This window comes from Rhipicephalus microplus, chromosome 1 (assembly GCF_043290135.1).
Source record: "Rhipicephalus microplus isolate Deutch F79 chromosome 1, USDA_Rmic, whole genome shotgun sequence".
Classification (NCBI taxonomy): domain Eukaryota; kingdom Metazoa; phylum Arthropoda; class Arachnida; order Ixodida; family Ixodidae; genus Rhipicephalus; species Rhipicephalus microplus.
Genome location: NC_134700.1, coordinates 191942159 through 191962759, shown reverse-complemented (window position 1 = coordinate 191962759; position 20601 = coordinate 191942159). Strand labels below are relative to the sequence as shown.

Here is a 20601-nt window from a genome sequence, read left to right as displayed (position 1 = left end):
ATCCGACTTGCATTTGCTATCCCCTCACTCAGCCCCACGTTAACATTATGGAAAGTGAGCGAGGCTGACGCGGGGTGGCGAGATCGCAGAAAGCAGGCCGGCGAATGGAGACCGCTCACCACCTTCCGTTTATGCCTTGATTTTATTTCTTTTTTCTTTTTTTTTGTATCATTGAGTATAAACCGTACCAACACATAAACACGTCACGGTAAACAGCCGAGACTGCGTAGCTACCCCACGTTCCACGCCGCTGTTCTCTATTACGGGAGAAAATCACGGGGGAAAAAAGTAACGAAAGAAAAAGTAAAGAAAGAAAACAGGAGGGGGAAAGAAGCGATGGTGGCGGTATAGTGAACGTCAGCGCACTCGCGGGAAGGTTTGAAGGCATTCGGCAAATTTGCCCGAAATACGTATCAATCACGCTTCCCTCACCGGGCCGCCGTTGGTCGCTGAGTTTCACCTTTTACTGTCCCCCTTTCCTGCCCTCTTCCTCTCTTTCTTCGGAACAGGGCTGTTTCTATGTACGCAACGCATATGGAAGACCTGCTTGCGGGAGCGTTACGCTTTTCTGGCTGGCCGGCACACTAAACGACGCGAGGTTGAGAAGTACGGCGAGTGAGAGAACAAGATAGAGAAAGAGAAAGAAGGGGGACAAGAGAGAAATCATAAATCTACGTTAGCCGCGCGATTCGCTATGCGCAACTATTATGGAACCCGCCAGCCACTCCCCAAGAATGCCGCGGCCTGCAAGCCATGCTTGCCTGCCCGTTGCTAAAGGGCCGACCGGCCTGTTAGAAGTCCTCCCCTGCTCGCCGTTTCACTTCTCTTTTATCGAGATTTCTTTCTTTGCCACCTCTCCTTCAATTTGGGTGCACTTGGGCATAGTCGCATATAAGAGCCCCGAGGCGAGATATCCTGAGGTAAATGACGCGGCAAATCCCAGTGTGGCAGTGAAGTGCCTATGCGGCTCGAGACGTCAGCCATCGCGCGGAGAATAGGCAGAAATCGCGGGGACGCTGGGAGTCAGCGGTGCGCACACGCTGGACTCGTGAACAAGATCGAGCTAGCTCTTCAGGAACACACGCCCCATCGAGGCCTATATAGGTTGTGCTGGCGACAGGGTAGATTGATGGTGAGACATATGCGAATGACCACGGTACACTTATGCTCTTTCGTTAAGCGAATTTTTTTTACAAGTGCAGAAACAGCAATTCACTCTACTTAATGCATTGAGGTGTCTGACCATGTTTTAAACGATCCCAATAACACGAAAACGACACGAAAGTACATTCAAGCGAGCCCATTGTAGCCATAAAATTTCGGTATATTGCAACCACGCGTACGCCCTGTTACGTTGTGTTCGGACGCTGTGCGTCACACGTGTCGTTTCCACATGGAAGACCAGTATTAGTGTGCAGAGGCGTCGGCCACGGCCGCAGTCGAGTTTTTTGGGGCAGAGAGGGGGGGGGGGGGGAAGGAAGTAATCACTCGTTTTGTATGTTGGTGCGTGCGTTGGTATGCGCGCGTATGCGTGTATACATGCACATAGATTTCTAGGCATTTTCTTTTTATTTTGGGAGATGCCGAAGCCCTCACCCGCCGAATTAACGCTGGCTCCGGTGGTTCGGCTAACATAGGCACTGCATGCGCGAGGGAAAACTCGCACTTCATTCGGCAAGTTGCACTGTAATCTGCCTACACTCAAACACTTGAACCGACAATTCGCGCGTTGAAAACAACTGCATGCATTAGGACTGCAGACGGGTTGACCGTGGCTCGAAATACAATGCAAATAATTTGCGTCGTAATTATTGGCAAAACCCGTAGGATATGATCACGAGTGTATTCCGTAGAGGAACAGTTCATAATGTGCGACAAACAAAAGCGCTGCAGGAGCAGGCAACAGCTACATGGATGGCAAAGTGAAAGACGAGCGCAAGAGTGTAGAACGCACATACACAAATAAAACACCTGTGCAGTCATAAGCAACATCATACAAGCAGCGAGCGCATAGCAAGAAGTTTTTTCCGAGATGAGAGAGGGCGGAGGAGGAGCTGGACCATCTTTCTCCTCCGCATTATGCCAATTACAGGCACGTGTTTTGTTTGTTGTTGCTACTATCGTGAATGGTAGTAGCTGCTTTATTTCTTCATCGTGCATTTGTCAACGATTCCCCACACAACATTTTAAATGCGCGCGTTATAAAGTAATTAACTAAATATAACCCAAAAAGAAGCGCTTAGTTTGACTACGTCGGCCTTGCGATTGTCCCTCCATTTCGATGAAAACTCTTGTTCCCTATAAATACAGACGGAACAACCTATACAGCTAGGCTATAAAAACTGTTGCGTTGATGTACTTCTACAACTTGTTCGCAGAAATACCTACAGTGGACCATTCGATTATGGCAGCTGGAGGACCTGGTAAGTTCGCTTCACTGTTCGCTTCCGTTTCACTGGGACAGTCATAACTTGAACAGGAAATGTTATTTGCAACATTCGTGTGGGCCATATCTGATCATCCTTCCTATAAGGTTGATGGCGAGATACTACTTCTTTGTTTCTTTTTTTCCTTTGAGAGCTTCTCATGGGGCGCAGTGTAACAAAGTGTCAAAGATACAATGATCTTATCATCACGTCCACCACATAGCCCTTAAATAGTGCAGATCTTCCTGGAGACAGTTATAACAGGAACCATCTCGCTGAAATCGAAATAGTCCTTACGTATACTATCTCGTCAGCTAGGGGACAGTCCTCCGTGAATAACGCTCTGCGTCTAAATTAACGAAACGTTCTTCGATTCCGGTGATTGGTAGAGAGTTCTTTGAGTTTAACACGATATTTGTGGCACGACTGGGACAAGGAAGAAAAAACAATAGAAGACACTAGGGCGCCTATTCTGCCCCTTAATGCATATTGTTACCTGTATCTTTACCTGTCTGTTGTCGCAATAGCGCGGACATATGAACTGCGTATATAGGAAAGCTGAACACACGACACGTTCGCACGAGTCCGCAAAGGCCGTCTGTTTCTTGCTCTGTCTAGATTTCCTCAAGTAAATTATGCTTTCAGAAGGGGTGTAAACGCACAATTCTTAATCTCTCAGTATGAAAACCACTTTTCAAACACATGTTCCGAACTTTGTGTGCTATCCCAGAAAAATGTTCGTGGTTGTTTAATTGGCCATTCGTCAAACTTGTACGCAACGAATCATGATGTTCCGAAATTATATTTCGATTGACCTGCCGAAATCCGAAACATATAGATCGACAACGAATGTGGTATTTTTTTTTAATGCAGCCTATGTACGCATATATGGCGCTAATTCATAACTTCCGTGCAGTGCAATATCAGAGTTTGACCTACCTACCTGACCAGGCGCTGCCACAATGGTTGGTATACCATCTAGGTTTTCACTACACGACGTATACTGACAAAAATAACGTATTCTAATATACGACGAATATTTCAATATATATATATATATATATTGAAATATATATATATATATATATATATATATATATATATATATATATATATATATATATATATATATATATATATATATATATATCGAATGGGTGACAACCAAAATTGCAGGGCGTGAATTCGAGTGATTCACGAAAGTTTTTGTTCCCAAGTACAGTGGCATTCTCGTTATAACAATTTCATAAATGCGTATAGGTATTCATATATGTAGATACAGGCCCTTGTGATTGAGTGTTGATCAACACAAAACAACAAGGTCAGTGACATTCACAATCTTTTTTTCTTTCTTGTTTTTTGTTTTTGTTTTGTTGCAGAACAATGCTCTAAATGCAAGACAACTACAAAGAGAATCAACCAGAGGAAGTACTGCAAGAGGGACTTCGGTAAGATGCCTGAGTCAGCCAATTCCAACTGTCTGTTCCCTTTACCAATCAGCGAAAATCTTTTATCTCATAGAATTGTGGCAGCTTGGGCTACTTGCTACGACATGACGATAGTTATAGCGCGAGAACAGAACGACGACACAGAGACAAGAAGGACACGAAGGACACGAGCGCTCGTGTCCTTCGTGTCCTTCTTGTCTCTGTGTCGTCGTTCTGTTCTCGCGCTATAACTATCGTCTTGTATCTCATGTTTGGTATTTATCTTGCACACTCCGAAAATTTCTTTGAAATGTTTGTAGCTTCTAAATTGAGAAACAGCAGCCGATAAACCTGTCGAAAGAAACGTCATTTTTGAACTGAATTAGCAATGCTGGTTACGTTAATAGTTACGTTGAAAAAAAAAAACAAGGTTTCCGTACGAATAGATAGTACTCACTTACTGAGTGTCTGAGGCACTTGAGACGACAAAGTCTGCGTTGTTTACAATTTAGCTGCAACTCCACAAAGCTTGTTCCGCCAAACTTGTCATTTCATCTCAACTCTCTTATCTTTAGCCATACCAAACGGTCGCAGCAAAATAAAGTGGCACATCAAGCACTTTAAAATGAACCCGTCTTTAACGCTGTACTATAGTGGTACCGCAAAATTACCGAAGTGCCGAGTTGGAAAAGTATGTGTACTTCTCAGCAGAATTTATAAGCACTCCGTCGGACAGGAGGGTGTCCGTATATTTCTTATCTCTCCACCACACACTCACAAAACACAAGAAAAACGACCAGCAGATGTAAAATGATGTAAGAACCTAAAACGTATAAGATGGGAACCGTCATTTCTCCGCGATCACAGGATCGCAGCTCGCGCCGTTTTCGATATCGCAATCTCAGTACACTGTCAAGTAGCAAGCAGTCGATGTACATAATAAAAAAAAGTACGCAGTTGCTGTACACGAAAAGCGAGAGAAGAAAGCATGAAAAAGAGAGAGAGAGAAGGAATATAAATGTGCGAATAATTGTAACGTTTAAAAAAAAGAACGAAATATGTGAGGGAGATCCGCAGGCCAGATACGCGCGCCTTTTTTTCGTTTGCTTCTTTTTTTTCTTGTTCTCTTTGCATAACTCTTGACAGTACCGTGGCCCTTCTTATCGATAATCTCGTGAAAAAAGGAGAATTCGCGAAAAAGACGCTGTCCGTAGTGATCTGGCGTCATGTCGGTGCTTTATCAAGGACTGAAGCCGTCGGGAATGGGAGCGGGGGGAGGGCAGACAGGGGAGAGGGTAGCGGGAGCTTTGGAAGTGGTACCGACGCATGCGTGCGCGTCTAGAGCGAATCCACGTGGTGGTAGCCGGATAGCTAGCCAGCAGAGAAGACGCGGGGCAGTCGGGAAAGACCTCTTCCGACCACCCGGTCACACCCCCCCCCCCCCTTTCCTCCGCTTCCCATGTACCGCGAGAATAGCGAAGACACCACCGACCCCGACTTCTTTTGGTCGCCCTTGAAAAGGAAAGAAAGCAAGAAGTCGGTGTGCGGAACGGAGCCTTCGATAACAAGCCCCAATAAAACTCTCCGTGGTCCTCGTGACTTAGCGGATGGAGCAACTCCGCGGACTCCTTTCCTATCTGCCCGTTTGGCTCCGCTGCTCAACAAGCCTGCGCAACACAAATTCCACGGCAGGTCGTAAATAATAGAGGCATGTCGAGAAGTGCAAGTTGACGGTTCGCTCCGGCGCCCGCGGGATGCGCGCACGCGCCCGACGATAAGTGTGCTTGCAGCCGCCTCGGCGTGTTATACAGGTGCCGCCGCTAGGGGGGGCGGCGGACACATACGCGATCGAGGTCATCACTTGAACGGGATGGCCACGGAACAGACCGGCTCTTTTACTTAAAGGGGCGCTGAAAAGGGACGCGGCAGGTTAAGCTGCGATGGCAAATTACGTTTCTACATGTGAAATATCGACAGCATTTCTCGTCGTGAGCGGGAGCTTAGCAAGCAAGAAAATGTGCGGAAACGACAGGCGCATGTGGGTGACCGTGGTGGCAGCTCGAAGTTGTCGGGCCGAGCTTCCAGCGGTGTCATGAATCCTAGCCGCATCTATTCAAGGCTCGTTAACTGTTTGATAAAAATAAGTAACAACGCTGATTCTGAGGAAGTATGTAATGCTTAGGCTATACAGCAGGCTCCGATGACATGCCTGTACAAAAACGCTTCCAATGCACGAAAAGAAAATCTTCTATTTACATATCGGTGCCATTGAGCATAGAGCTTAACAGCTGCGATAACACAGCGACTTACAGTGATAATATCCAGTAATCGAACGTGATACAATAACTAAATAAAGCGATTAACGAAGTTCCTCAAAATTATGAGCAGATTAAAAAAAACATTGGATGTGAATACGTTTTTTTTTTTTTCATATATACAGCAATGTGATCCTCATCAAAATCTAGCACGAGCTCGGAGAACAATAGGTGAAACTGCTTTTGCACACACGAACACGCGGAAAGTGGACCGATGATCTACGAGCGGTTCCGTTCGGCAACCGAGGCTTTTTCGTTCACAACATACACACTTATGTAAGGTAAGCAGGGATGTCACAACTTTTAAGTGCGCGGAACACGTTAGGGGGGCTACATTTTGTCGCATGCTGTCGTATGTCGTATACTATGCTGTCTTGGTCGCTTGGCTTAACGCTCCATGTGTAGAATAATTTAAGCGCGTGCTCGCGCCAGAGAGAAGTCTTCTTTATCTTGTTATTCGAGCGCCTTCATGACAATCGCTTATAACGACCAGCAATAAAAAAAAACAGTGTGCTTGACAGAACGCAGGCAAAACACCGTATGAAAAATTTTTAAAACGGGGGGGGGGGGGGGGGGAATCAGTCGTGGAATAGAAAGAGAGAGAAGGTAGAAAAAATAGAAATAAAAATAGAGCAAGAGAAAGGCTTGTATAAATAGAGAATAAACAGAGGAAAGAAAAACAGGAAACAATACTGAAAAGGAGAAAAATAAACAAATAGAGGAGGAAAGGAAAAGAGATGCGAAGAGAGACTAAGAAGACTGCCCCACTCCGCACTTCTCTCAGGTTTGGCACCCCTAGTGCGAAGCTGTCTTAATTTTTTTTCTCGTGTAAGGCCTAGTCAGTCTCACAAGTACATGAAGGACGTGGTCCATTGTTCACTTTGCAATCGCTACAAACATGGAGGACTGCGCTTTGCGTCAGTCATTGGCGTAGCGGCAAGAAAGTGGAAAAGCAGGAGAAGGGGGGCAAGACGAGTTTGATTCTAATCTTCATAGCTGGCTCATATCTCGAGCGCCACTGTTGAATCCACGAAATGTGCTTCGACGTGGCCTCCGAGACGTCGCGTGTAGACAATAGCTTTCTGCTCGACCACGCGAACGCCCTGGGCAGTTTAGCGCGAGATTGCGAGCACAATGCGTGGCGACGTTTTGGTCAAACTAGACAAGACTGTCTTAAAACACGTGTAGCCAGCTCCAAAATGACGCTTAACCGAAGCTGGCAGAATTGTGGCGTCGACGTTTAGCACGTGTATATGTGCTGTTCTGTCCCGTCACTGTTGCTGTCGCAGCCATCCAGGCCAACGTGCTGTCCCGCGAGACGGTGGGCAGCTGGGTGCGATTCAACATCCAGGTGGTGGACATCTTCAAGTACGGCCCGTCTAAAGTGCGGCGCGGCAACGACTTCCTCTGGGTGCCCATGGCCGACCTGGCCTGCAAGTGCCCTAAACTAAGGCTGAAGAGCAGCTACCTCGTTCTCGGTGAGAGCTACTACATACATAGTAAAAAGACGGTTAACTTTTGTTATATGCTTTTCCTGACGTACGTCTCATTCAGTTCTCAATAGGTGACTTCAATACCAATTTTGTATTTTAATTTCAATAGAAATTATGTGAACTCGTCGCCGTCATAATGCGTATAAAGTTCAAATTAATAACATCGCGCCATGCGTCGTTTGTTCTAACTGCACGTAAAAGCTTGCGGAGGCTGCAAATGGGTGCTGCTCAGGCAGAGATAAAACGTGTCAACCAGCTCCGTCGAGCGAAGGCGCACGAAGGGGTCCTGGTGGGTGGGGAGATGCGTGGCGCGGGCAGCAACGGCAATGTTTTACCAAAAGGTCGCGGTCATGCACACAATATATCTCGATAGACATCAAATATGGCTCCCACCGTTGCATACTCAGTGGTCTCACCTTTTACTTTGCGTTGAGGCAACGGACCGAACGAAAACACGCGCTTCGTTCCCTGTAGCGGACGTATTTCCTTTCGCCACCGTTTGGTAGAGCTGCGCGTGAGCGGATCTTAAAGGCTGCGAGAAGTACATCGTATGACACTTTAATTTGTTACTAATAGCATTAATCGATTTGCTTTTGCGCTGAAACTGATTTTAAAAATCGACATGAGTTGTTATCACACCGAGAATGAAATTTTATGCAATGGCATAGCCACGTATTAACTTACATTTAATTTCCTATTATTATTTGATTATCACGCGCCGATCCAACGGGTCGACAACTAGGACAAAACTGCGGTACTATTCAAACCAATGACTACGTTCATAAGGAATGAAAAAAAATAATAATTCGGAGGTTTTATGGGCTGAAACCACGGTGCGATTATGAGGCTTGCCGTATTAGGGACTCTAGAGTAACAGTGACTGGCCGGGGTTCATCACCATCATCGTCATCTCTCTCTCTCTCCAACACGCAGGAAATGAAGAGATGCATGACGGCCAGCCGGGCCTGACAGCGGACAAGAACAGCATCGTCATCGACTGGAAGGATGAGTGGGGAAGGAGGCTGCGAAAGTTTCAAAGGCGGCAAAGGAAAGGCAGGTGCAAGAATTGAAAGTAGCCGGGCTGAACGAGAACCACTCATCCCGCCAGCCGACCCGTTCTTTCATTTATTTGTGCAAAGACCCAAGCGGAATGCGATGACGCACGCGCGCGAAGTCGTCTTGGGGGCTTTGACCTGCACTGTTCTGTCTAGACGATGCATCGTCCGGACCGAAGACGTATTTCACTGGAACAGCCTGAGTGCAACAATGATGTCATTCCGTGAACCGGTATCCGGATAGAGTTCACACTTTGTGGGTTCACTCATCGAAGGAACGTACGTTGCGGGAATGTTGCTACAGTAATGTCGAATTTTCGCATCGGAGTTTGTACGGGCTACCAGAACTGTAGTTTTCATGTATTACATTAACGTCAAGTTCAATGTATCTTGCATTGCCGGATTGTGGCCTAAATATATCCCGAGAACGAGCTCTAGGGCACCCGCGTACACATGGGAGACTTACCTTGGACAGTGTAAATCCTATCACGAACTTGTTGGCCTTTTTTAATCGATATTTTTGAGAGTTCCAAATTCAGGGCGGTGGTTAATTCGTCAACGTCCGCAATCTGGTAAAATCCACGCAAGCGCGAATAATGACGGGAAATGACTCCTCCCAGAGATGCAAATATGAACGATGGTTCTAATTATTATGTCACAGCATCGCTTCTTAATGTTGACCAATTTAACCATAGTGCATGCGGGAACATCTCAATGAAAAAGCAGAGAGAGGTGGCCCGAATGACTCGAGGAAGAAAATGGAACGCCAGTGAGTGCGAGACGAGTGCACCAAGACAGCGTGTCTGTTTCAAACACAAGTTTCATTTTTCTCTTAATATAAGCAGTGCTGAAAGGTTCGAAAGGTGAAGTGCCGGAGTTCGAGCGCATAGCCATGCCGCAATTATAACATATGTTTCCCTTATGGTGCCAGGCCAGAATTAAGCGGGAAATCGCATCTTCGCATAGCAATAGTTAGAATCGCACCACATAAATTGCGGATGCGACAGTTATTCTGTAAGAAAATTTGTTAAATGTCCTCTTCTTTCTGCATTCGCCTTGACACACGCATGCTACGTTGGAGAGAGAGAGTTTCTCAAAGCTGGCTACTCCACAATATGAACTTTTATGAGGGAAAGCCTACTATTCAAATTTTTCGTATGTTTTTTTTTTTTTTTTGCGGCAGATAGATAGCAAGAGTACCGGGAGTAACTGAGGATGTTACCATGGGACTGAAAAAAAAGTATCTTAGACAAATACATTGCCACCGTTCGAACCAAGGCCAGACTTAATTACACGCTACTTGCGACCAGGCGACTGAGGTCTGGTGATTATGCGTACCCACTCATCACTACGCCCGAGAGTGCACACAACTATTACATGGAGGTTGAAGGAATCGGGGGCGAAGTGCTGGCATGGCGTAGGTAACACTGGATGTATGGCGGGTGAAGTAAACACAATTACGGTGGTATCATAGAGGTCCGCCTTGGTTTACCCACGTGTATGCAGGTGAATTTCTGGCTCATATCAAAAGAGCTGACACGATGTTTTCGGAAGGCATTTATACAGAGGTGAGATAGCATGCTAATAGGAAGCGAATTCTCATGGAAGGAGATACAAAATTTCACATATATTAATTCACATTTTTCAAGCCACTATCATGCAATAAATATATTGTCTATTGGTGAATTGCCTATCGCATACATGGTATAGATGCGTATCTTGTAGACCACGAATCATAGGACAGTGAATCAGCATTGCTAGGTCACTTCAAAGAGTTCGAGGCACTCAGCCGAATGTTGCACTCAGGCTGTCGCATATTGGCAAAAATGAACAAAAAGGCATGCACTGGTTAAAAAAAAAGTGATGTGTCTCTGGTTTCGTTTTTACTAACAATTTCTTCCTCTGGTGTTACTATCTGGATGCGCTTGCAGGCAGTTGTTTCAACCTCGGCCTGTAACAGCAGCATTCGCTGGTGGTTGGTCGGGCTGTCAAGAAAAGCAAAACAAAATGAGTACAGTGGACGGTGATGTGCTTGTATGGCCTTCCTACTTCTTGCAGCTGCTTTCTTTTTCTCGTCGTGCAGCCGAGCGTGCACCTGCATTCCACTTGTTGTTTGTGAAGAATGCCACATGTATACTCTGGCAGTGCATAACCTGACTAGTCATGTGAGTTGTACGTGCTCTTTCTTTCTGCGGACCTCCATTCCATTCTCCTCGCCAGTAAAGGCAAGTGAAACGGGGCATATGAGTAACATCCTTTTGTTGTGCTCACAAACTATTGCTGTGCCAGACACGGCTGTTGCCAGCTCGCAATTTACTTGTGAAAGTATATGTATGCCATATACAGGTTGTTTGTCATATGTGTTCACATATACGTGTGTACTTACTTACTGGCCCGCTACTATACGCTTCTGTGAGCCTCAAGACATCGAAAATTCAGTGTTATACGGCGAAAGAATTTGCTTGTGCACTACTTGAAACTTTGTGCACAGCTTCGTGACCACTGTTTTCACACCAAGTCTAGATGACGCTTAATGGACTGGTTTACGGTGGCCTAAATTACGTAGAGGAGGCGGGAAACCTACATATCACTTGTCGGTGAAATCTTCTCACCCTCAGAAAACAGAAAAAAAAATCAGCACTGATGTTGTTTTCTACACAAAGCTTGTCATCATTGGTCATTTTCTGCACTGTTTTTTTATTTATTTGATCATTAGAAAAGTGTACTAAGCGAACTTACTGCATGTTTTTTATGGTTACAGTCCTGTTCTAATGACTGTGTGATGCATGTGTCTCGTTATGATGTGGAGCATGTGTATGATGTATTAACTCTATAATCTGTGCTTGTGATATGCTAATGCATCCCCCCTTAGTGTGTGTGTTAATACGTAATCGCCTGGTACTTAGTGTTGTATAGTGTAATACAGTTCTACTTTATCTTTAGTTTTCTCGTGAATGCACTAAAGGTTCACGTTTTTAAGTATGTGACACCTTATTTTAGAAAATGAGAAGTTACTGTTCTAAGCATTACCTTCCTTCTCTTTTCTGTTTTCAGAATGGTCTGAAGAAGGCTATGAGGAGCCCTCACACTTTACGCAGTGTCTAATGAGCATTTACCACAATGAAACTGTGTCCTTTGATGTAGCTGACGATGACATTTTGCCATCCTGATAGTAAGCTACAACCATGTTCAAATACATCTTGCGATTCCATCAGTGAAATAGAACTAAGAAGTTGTCAAAGTACCCCAGAATCCTTAGTCAAGGTGTTTTCATGTTTGTTTGTCCTTAAAAAAAACATTGCTGCTGGTACTCGTGAATTTCAAGCAATGCACACTGAATCCCAAGAACTGTCGCATCATAGAGTGAATGAAACGAGTATATGCACTTGAAATGCTGTCACAGCTGCATTCGATGCTTGTGCAAGTGTGGTAACTGGTACTCATTGCCCTAAAACTAATAAATATGCAGATATCTACGACACATGACCTTCTTGCACATTAGTTGATGAGGAACGTTGCTGGAATTTATATAAAACTAAAGTACGGCACCATTAGGCATGTCAGTTAACACAAAGACCAATAAAATAGACTGCAAAATCCAGTCTCCATTCACAGCATTTAGTGTTAAGCATGCCTGCATAACGACAATAAATGTGTGTGCACTAAACCCATTCTTCAAAAGGTAACCACAAGTATTGTACAATATATGGAATGTGACCACACAATTCTTTGTCAGTATTAGCGAAATTGATCCAACAGCCCAAATGTCAATGAGCCACCAATATAATGAATATGTCACTTTGACAAGACTGTCACGCTGCACGTTCCTACAGCAAGATACTGCTACCTCACAAAGTTGTAAATTAAGAATGAGAAAAAAAAAAGCCTAGCAACACTGTTTTCTTTCTTTGTTTTATCTCAGTTTAACAAAGATGCTTTGTATTCTGCCAACATAGAGGTTAAAAATAGAAGCAACAGGAACATAAAGAGAAGTACTTAAGCGCACAATTTCGGGCTTGTTGGCACAATAACATTGCATGACATACTATGTGCATGCGAGTAGTCACCCTAAATACATAAGGTATTGAAGACCATGTACAGTGGGTCAATATGTAGGAGTGGGAATAAATATGCAGCCATATTTTACAGCCACAATTTACAGCCCTGACAGTGCACACTGAGTCAAGCCTGCCTTGTGCCGAAGCATTCACTACATGCAAGAACCCATGCAAGTCACATTGCAGCGTAACTTTAGTAGTTGTGTTGTCTTTAATACCAGCCATAACTCTGGCAAGTCAGCTGAGATGTTTACGCACACGATCCATGGTTGTGAGCTGCAAACTAAGCAGTGGCATTGTACACACTGCAGACATCGCACTACTTGATTTTTATGAGGAACGCAATGGGTCATACCAAAGTTGCTCGATACAGTAGCAGCTGGGAAACCTTGGCACTAGACAAAAATGGTTGAGTTTGTAGGGCAGCACCAGTTGTCAAAGGTTATGACAATGTACAGCCATTGACAAACTCTTGCTGTAGGCTGCAGTAATAACTGGACTATTAATTGCAGCATGTTTTTTTTGGGATGGGGGAGATTGCATTCAATTTGGAATAAAATGCTATCAAAGACATGTAGGCTATATATACCTAGAAAAATTAAGCGGTTATCCCTACTGCTCTGACATACATCTGCAGTATTCTGGTAAAACGTTTGCTCAAGTATATCAGTGCTGAAGAGCTACCAGATAAGGGTAAACTGCATTTTGTAGACTTGCAAACAATGAGAAATGTAACATTTATGTTCATTGCCATTGGTTGCCCACAAAGTCTTTAATGCTGGAGTCCTTTCTGTAGATCTTTCAACAGAAGAGCTACCCAGCAACACCTCGTGGCACTATTATATTAATAATTAATTACACTGTGAATGACAATTAAGTATTCTCATTTGTATTGGGCCTGCTCTGTACCCCCAAAACTTTTCAATGTGTACCAAACAATTTGAAAACCTTAAATTTAGTGTAACTCTTAGAGTAGAAGTTCCTATGAGGCAATAGACGTAGGTTAGATGCCACATGAATGGAATGCGTGCTTACTTTACTAAATACCATGACTCATTTTTACTGGATTCCATAATAACACAAGAGATGTCAAATGTGATGTTGAAACATGTCTAGTGTATAAAAAAAAAGTGTTTCATTGTGCCAAAAAGCAGATGTGCACACCCTTGTTTAGAATAAAAGAAAACAAGACTGCCCATGTTTCTTATTTTTTCGTATGCATATATTTTGCATTTCGATTGCTGCTGTGCAAGAAGCATTGAAGAATATGAATGTATAAAACAAACGCAGTCTTCAGTCTCTTATTATACATAAATCGCCCAGTTCAATTTCATCTCACTTGCCAAAGAGGTGAGACCAGCACTGCTTTTTCAACGATTTGACACAAGAACCATGAATGAGAACAGACAATAACAACAGCAAAAACATAGGCGATCTTATTAGAAGTAATTGTAATGTACATTTGAAGAAAGAAAAAAGTGGACGCAAAGATAACTTGCCCTGGGCAAGGACCGAACCTGCGACCCTCGAAAAACGCCAGGCCTGCGCGGTATAGGCGCAGCGCAGTCACAGCGAAAGCTATAAAGGCAGCCTTTCAGAGCCTTTTCAAAACACTCATTGGGTAACTACTACAAGCACACTTGCTTGGTACCCACAAGGGCATTAATATTAAACTTTTGGGTAGTAGGCCGGCATTCGCTATGCTATTTTCTGTCATTCTTCTGAGAAGCGTGGTATCCGCTAAACACTTGCAAGAAATTTTGTGACATTTGTCCATGCAGTGGCTGACGACGATGAGGAATTATGGCTGAAGTGGGTATGCGCCACAGTTAATAGGGGAACAAGAACAAGCTTTTGTGATGGTTTGGAGTATTGGACGACCCACTCGTTACGCTATTCGCATTGTGCGACGACTGCTTGTTCTTTCGCTGTTGTAAAACGCTTTATAAGTTGTATTAACGAGATTGCTTTCCCGACATCAAGCCTGCCTAAGGCAAGTTTGACAACAAGTCACAAGCACCGGCGTAACTCAGCGGTAGAATATTGGGCTGGCACTCAGCGGGCCCGGGTTCAACCCCCACTGTGTCAGCGGTGCAAGTTTTTTCTTTTTTTTTTTTTTCTAATTTTGCACTCTGTGGTTAGGGACACCGGCAGCAGACAACAACTGCGCGTGACCCGAAAAGTGCTCTCATAACTTTCGCTGTAATAACGCGTCCAGTGCTCTACCAACTGAGCGACCATGGTGGCTATACCTAGTGGTTTACACCATCCGGTGCTTTGCAAATAGTGTTATCACAACAATTCATGAACTGTGCACCATGATACGAGCAAATCTACAGTTCCAGCATCAGGTGAGTGCTTATTCCGCCACACCCGCACCACAGGCCCTACCTTTGGCTCTGAATGCACCTGCACAACTAGTTCTTTCCAAGGACCATGTGGACCCAAGAGTAGACAAAGAGTAACCAAACTACACAAAGCTGTTATCTTCATAAGCTAAACCATCTGTTGATACATATACTGTAGAACCCATATGAGTCAAATTTAACATATATATATATGTTATATATATATCCCACATATATCGAACTCTAAAAAAAGAAAAACAGGAGTCAGTTTAATATATCACGCAATTTGGTATAAAACCATTAAAAGAATTTCTAATGTTTATGTGAATTTTGATGCACAAGTTGACTTGATGGCACCGCTTCCCGACAACGCAAGAAAGTTGGCTTCACAGTGATATGCTAGTATCTTTGATTTATTTGTTTACTTTTCCATGGTTTGTAGCTGCGAGTGTCGGCTATATGCAGGGGGAGGGGGATCATAAGCGAGAAAATACAGTGTCGATGTAAACAGCCCCTGAACATCATATGGAGACAAGCATACGCAATGGCCACCAGACCTCTACTCTGCCTTGGCCCTCACACTGCTGTTAACTTTCAATATTAATATTAGCTGCCTTCTAGGGATGCTGAATGCAGCAAGGATGCCAGACTTCTTTTCTTTATGTTCGAATGTGTTTACAAAACATCGCCAGCCCAGCAGAGAACAGCCAGGTTCTTCCATTTCACAGTAGCCACTGAGTTAACAAAAAAGGGAGTGAAAAAGAGAATGGCAACACCGCTGATGTAGTCGGGGTTCCGCCCAGAGCACGGGAGCCAGCCAGAGTCTCAAGGAGATGACGAGGAGAGGAGCCCGGAGCTGTTAACAGTAACATTTAATTACAACATTTACAGGTAGCGTGTTACATGATGGTGGTAGCATCATAGAAGCTCTTCTTGACAGAAGCAAGATGGGAGCTTCTGGGAGCTTGTGAGAGCCTGACGGGCGCGCATCGACGCTCGCATTTTATGTCCTGTCCTTTCCAGGATTCCCCGCAGCAAAACAATGAAGGCCAGAATAGTCCAATGAAAATTGCCATATTCACCTCCGCCCCCAAAAGGGTAAGGTGAAACGGTGCCTTCTTCCCAAACTACGAAAGGGGGAAGAGGCACGCCCAGTTCAGCCCATGGCGAGGGAGAAACACTGCACAACACGCATGACACAGCACAGCATGAAGACGTTGAGTCTTACGTGGAAGTCAATTTCGCAGTCTGTTGCAGTGATGGCTATGTGGCGCCAGGCAGACCACAAATTGTAGAAACAGCGGCATCAAGGCGCCACGGAGAACGCGGGAAATGAATCTGCAGACGGTTGTCACGCTGGGCCCTTTGCCTGGGGCACCTTGGCAACAAAGCAAGCCGCCTCGACGGCCAGCAACTCTTCCTAATCCGTCAGTCGCTCAGGCGTGTCCAAAGGGTTTTACGAGGGGCACCGATGACCTGGGATAGCTAAAAGTACGATTTCTCTGTTGTAGCCGCTCTTGGTGCATCTCTGGGAGCCCCGACTCAGAAGAAATCAGGGTAGGCTCAGCCACAATGTCTCATGCGACAAAGCGGCTTCAAGCCAGGCAGGCTGATCATAGCACCAGAACACAAATATCAGGTGCGATGACAAAGAATCGTGAGCAAAATCACGCAGTGGCAGGCAGTAGTTTATACTCGCTCTGCGTGGCACTCTCCTAATCACACCCCGCTTACTTTGTCAGATGCATGCGGGAGAGTTCCCTTCTGCACGAAAAAGCCAACTTCTCAGGGAGCTTCGCACTGCCATATTTTTGACATATGAAGTGTTCGGACTGCTTTTATTTGATGTAGCCATTATTTTTTTATGCACTGATGTCAAAGCATTGCCGTGTTCCGAAATGGTTCATTATAAAAGACCTGAGTTCGATATTGTCAGGTTTGAATGTAGTTCGATACAATAACTTTAAATACAAGGTAGATAGATATATGTAGGGTTTAACGTCCCAAAACCACCATATGATTATGAGAGACGCCGTAGTGGAGAGCTCCGGAAATTTCGACCACCTGGGGTTTTTTAACACGCACCCAAATCAGAGCACAGGGCCATACAACATTTCCAGCTCCATCGTAAATGCAGCCGCCGCAGCCGGGATTCGATCCCGTGACCTGCCGATCAGCAGCCGAGTACCTTAGCCACTAGACCCCCGCGGCGGGGCAATCTTTAAATACAAGATATGTTCATCTGAGCACAGTCTAAAAATTTCATACACCCCAAACAGTCACTTTCGATGGGGAAAGATGTTTTTTCCTCAGTGGAAGAGGGGGGTAAAGAGAGACGAACACTGCAATTGACTGGCAGCACCATATTAAATTATTGCACAACAGCTCGTTATGTCTTCCAAATGTCGTCCCTGGTTGTATAACTTGATGCATTACCTAACAAGGGGCAGGCTTACGACAAAGTGTACTAACAGAAATCGCAACATGCTGCCGAATTCTTTAATATGGGCTAAAGCTTCATATAAGCCCGCAGTACTATAGCATACATTTGGGTGTGACTTTCTTAGTTGTTACAAAAATGAATTCAATACCTGCGGGTTTGACTGCACTTGAATCGCAATATTATGCATTTAGCTTCGAACTTTCTCATTGGAATAGGGCCTCTATGCAAATGTTTTTTTTTTTTTCAACCAAAGGAAGTCGAAACAACTTTCAGTAGTAGCAAGATTTGAGTACCGGTAGGATGCGAGTGATAACTCATAAAGCACGTAACATTTTAAAATTTATTATACGTAGAGCATGTAGGCAGTCATTACAAGCTTTTAACTGCAATAAAATAAAGAATTGATTTGAGGGCAATATTTTCATTTAAAAAGGCCCTGCAACATTTTTTCAAGTAGCCATGGAATGGATTCGCTAAAGTATCTTATCGCCTCACGAATTCACCACTGCAAAAATTTTTAGAATCTGTCCAGTACGAGTGGAGTTTCAAAAATTTGTCAAGCACTCCAATTGCATTCTCTCTTCTCGTCTCGACGAAAGCACTGGAAGCTAAGCAGGGAGGGATGGAATGGGGAAAGAAAATAAGTCACGTGCACCTTGTGACCTTGAGCACTTCCTTTTTTTTTTCTTTGAATACACGTTTTAGTGTGCTCGCACACGCACGTGTGGAAAAGTTGAGGTCTCTTACAGCGATTCCTGTAATGACAGAGTGCGCCATGTTCAAATCAGCCAGTGGCTGATACAATGGCTGTGACAAGTGATTTTTGAGCTTATAGTGCTATTTGCCGAGAGAAAAGAGCAATTTTCAGCAGACCGAGAATATATTGTGAATTTCAGGCCATGTGCTGCGCTATAATATTTGGCTCCCGCGTTCTCAGTAGCATCGACTACCGATTCTCTGAGCATGCTCAAAAATTGTTGCAGTGCTCCTTTTAGTTTGAAGGGGGGCTTCGCGGCAAAACGTATTTCCTTTTGTATAATGTTTTTACAACTTAGCGCCCCCACACTGCGGTGAAACAACCTTTACAGGCAATTGCATGCGGAATAATATTTAGTTATTCGTTCATTGTGGATACTTCAAAATTTTCAAAATTTAAAATTCGAATCGAAACGATTTTGAATACTCGACAAGTCGTTCGAATATTCAAAGCATTCAAATATTCGCACAGGGCTATAGCGAATGTCATTAGTATTTGCTCCCGCGTCAGCGGCCTCCATGAGCGAAGAGGAAAAAGTTAAGCATATCTTCAAAGGCATCGAGCACGCCCGTTTCTCGTGTGCCGAAACTTACGCCCAAGAGAATCTTTTTTCTCCTCTTCCCTACGCAAGAAATATGAAGTACGAAAAAAAAAACTACTTTGAAATTGATGATGTCCAGCACAAATATTCCAGCACGAAATTTAAAAATGAAACTTTCTCCTTGATTTCTTACTTTATTAAAAAAACCTGTGATGGTGGAATGAATGCTGTTAGAGTTTTCAGGGTACGATCTATCAATCTATACCAATTCATCGCTTCACATTAGCGTCCCTTTAAAGGATTGATGGGGCACTCCAGATATGTCAGCTTCGGTGCATTGCACAGCATTCAGTTATTCATGCCTCACTTGAGGATATCGCCATTTTATTCTTCGGTTGTTTTATTCCGACATTCTGACAGTACCTGAGCGCAGGCACAAACTAATTATAAAAACAATGAATGTGGTTCAATGTCCATCGATAGCTGCACGCTTCAAATAAGAAAGAAAATATTAGGCTTTTGCGAATAGTGAATTTCAGGGTCGAAGCGAATAGTGATTTTGGTTGAATAATTTCGAATCGATTCGAATAGTATGTATGACATATAAAAAAAAGGAAATATTTATCATAACCTAACTAACCTGCACGATATTTCTTTTGAATTGAAATAGGGGCTCTATGCAAATGCCTTTTTTTTTTTCGTTGAAAGGAAGTCGAAACAACCTTGATTAGTAGTTTCGGTAGGATCTGAGTGATAACCTGCAAGATACATAACCTTTTAAAATTTATTATACTTAAATCATATAAACCATCATAACAAGCTTAATAAAATGGATTGATTTGAGGGTAACATGTTCCTTTAAAGGGGCCCTGCAACACTTCTTCCAACTATCCATAGAGCCAGTAAACATGATTGTCACCTCACAAATTTACCGCCGCAAAGTTTCTAGAATCGGTCCAGTACAAGCGGAGTTCCAAAAATTTGTCCCATGCTGCAATTGCATTCTCCATTCTTGACCCGTCGAAAGATCTGGAAGCTAAGTAGGAAGGATGGCACGAGAATAGAAAAAAACGTCATGAGCGCCTAGCGACCTTGAGCATCTTTTCTCTCTCTTTTTTCTTCGAATACGAGGCCTTTCAGTGCGATCGTGCACGTACTTGTGGACAAGCGGCGGCCTGACGCGCCGATAACAACGAGCGTGCCATGCTCAAATCAGCCAATGACTGTGACCAGAGCCGTATTTTCTTTCTTGGCTGTGACAAGTGATTTTTGAGCTTGTAGTGTCATTTGCTGAGGGAAGAGAGCAATTTTTAGCTTTGAAAATTTCTTGTGAATTTCAGGCCGCGTGCTGCGCAATAATACTTGCCTCGCGTGTTCTCGGTAGCTTCTACTACCGATCGGCAGCATTTTCTGACCATGCTCAGCAAGTGTTGCAGGGCCCCTTTAAACCTGAAGGGGGGCTTCGCGGCAAAGAAAATTTCTTTTGAGTAAATGTTTTTACGGCTTTGCATTACTACATTGCACTGAAACCACCTTTACAGGCAGACTAATGTACGTCTTTTTGTTTATTGCGAATATACTTCGAAAATATTCGATAATTTAAATTCGAATCGAAGCGAATTCGAATACTCACCTATTCATTCAAATATTCGAAGCATTCGAATATTCGCACAAGCCTAGAAAATATGCATGCTTCCTTCCTCTATCATCCCAAATGAGAGTAAAGACGCAACAAACC

The 20601-nt window shown here is 43.9% G+C and overlaps 1 protein-coding gene across 1 annotated transcript in view; it reads left to right on the top strand.

Moving 5' to 3' along the window:
* The window catches only part of LOC119178382 (netrin-1-like), a 187100-nt gene extending 174717 nt beyond the window's left edge, over positions 1–12383 (top strand). The window contains exons 4-8 of the mRNA XM_037429585.2: positions 2379–2423; positions 3806–3874; positions 7458–7646; positions 8595–8714; positions 11771–12383. Of these exons, the coding sequence (XP_037285482.2) occupies positions 2379–2423; positions 3806–3874; positions 7458–7646; positions 8595–8714; positions 11771–11886 (539 nt within the window). The 3' untranslated portion in view covers positions 11887–12383. The remainder of the gene's footprint in view (positions 1–2378; positions 2424–3805; positions 3875–7457; positions 7647–8594; positions 8715–11770) is intronic.
* The last annotated feature ends 8218 nt before the right edge of the window (positions 12384–20601 follow it).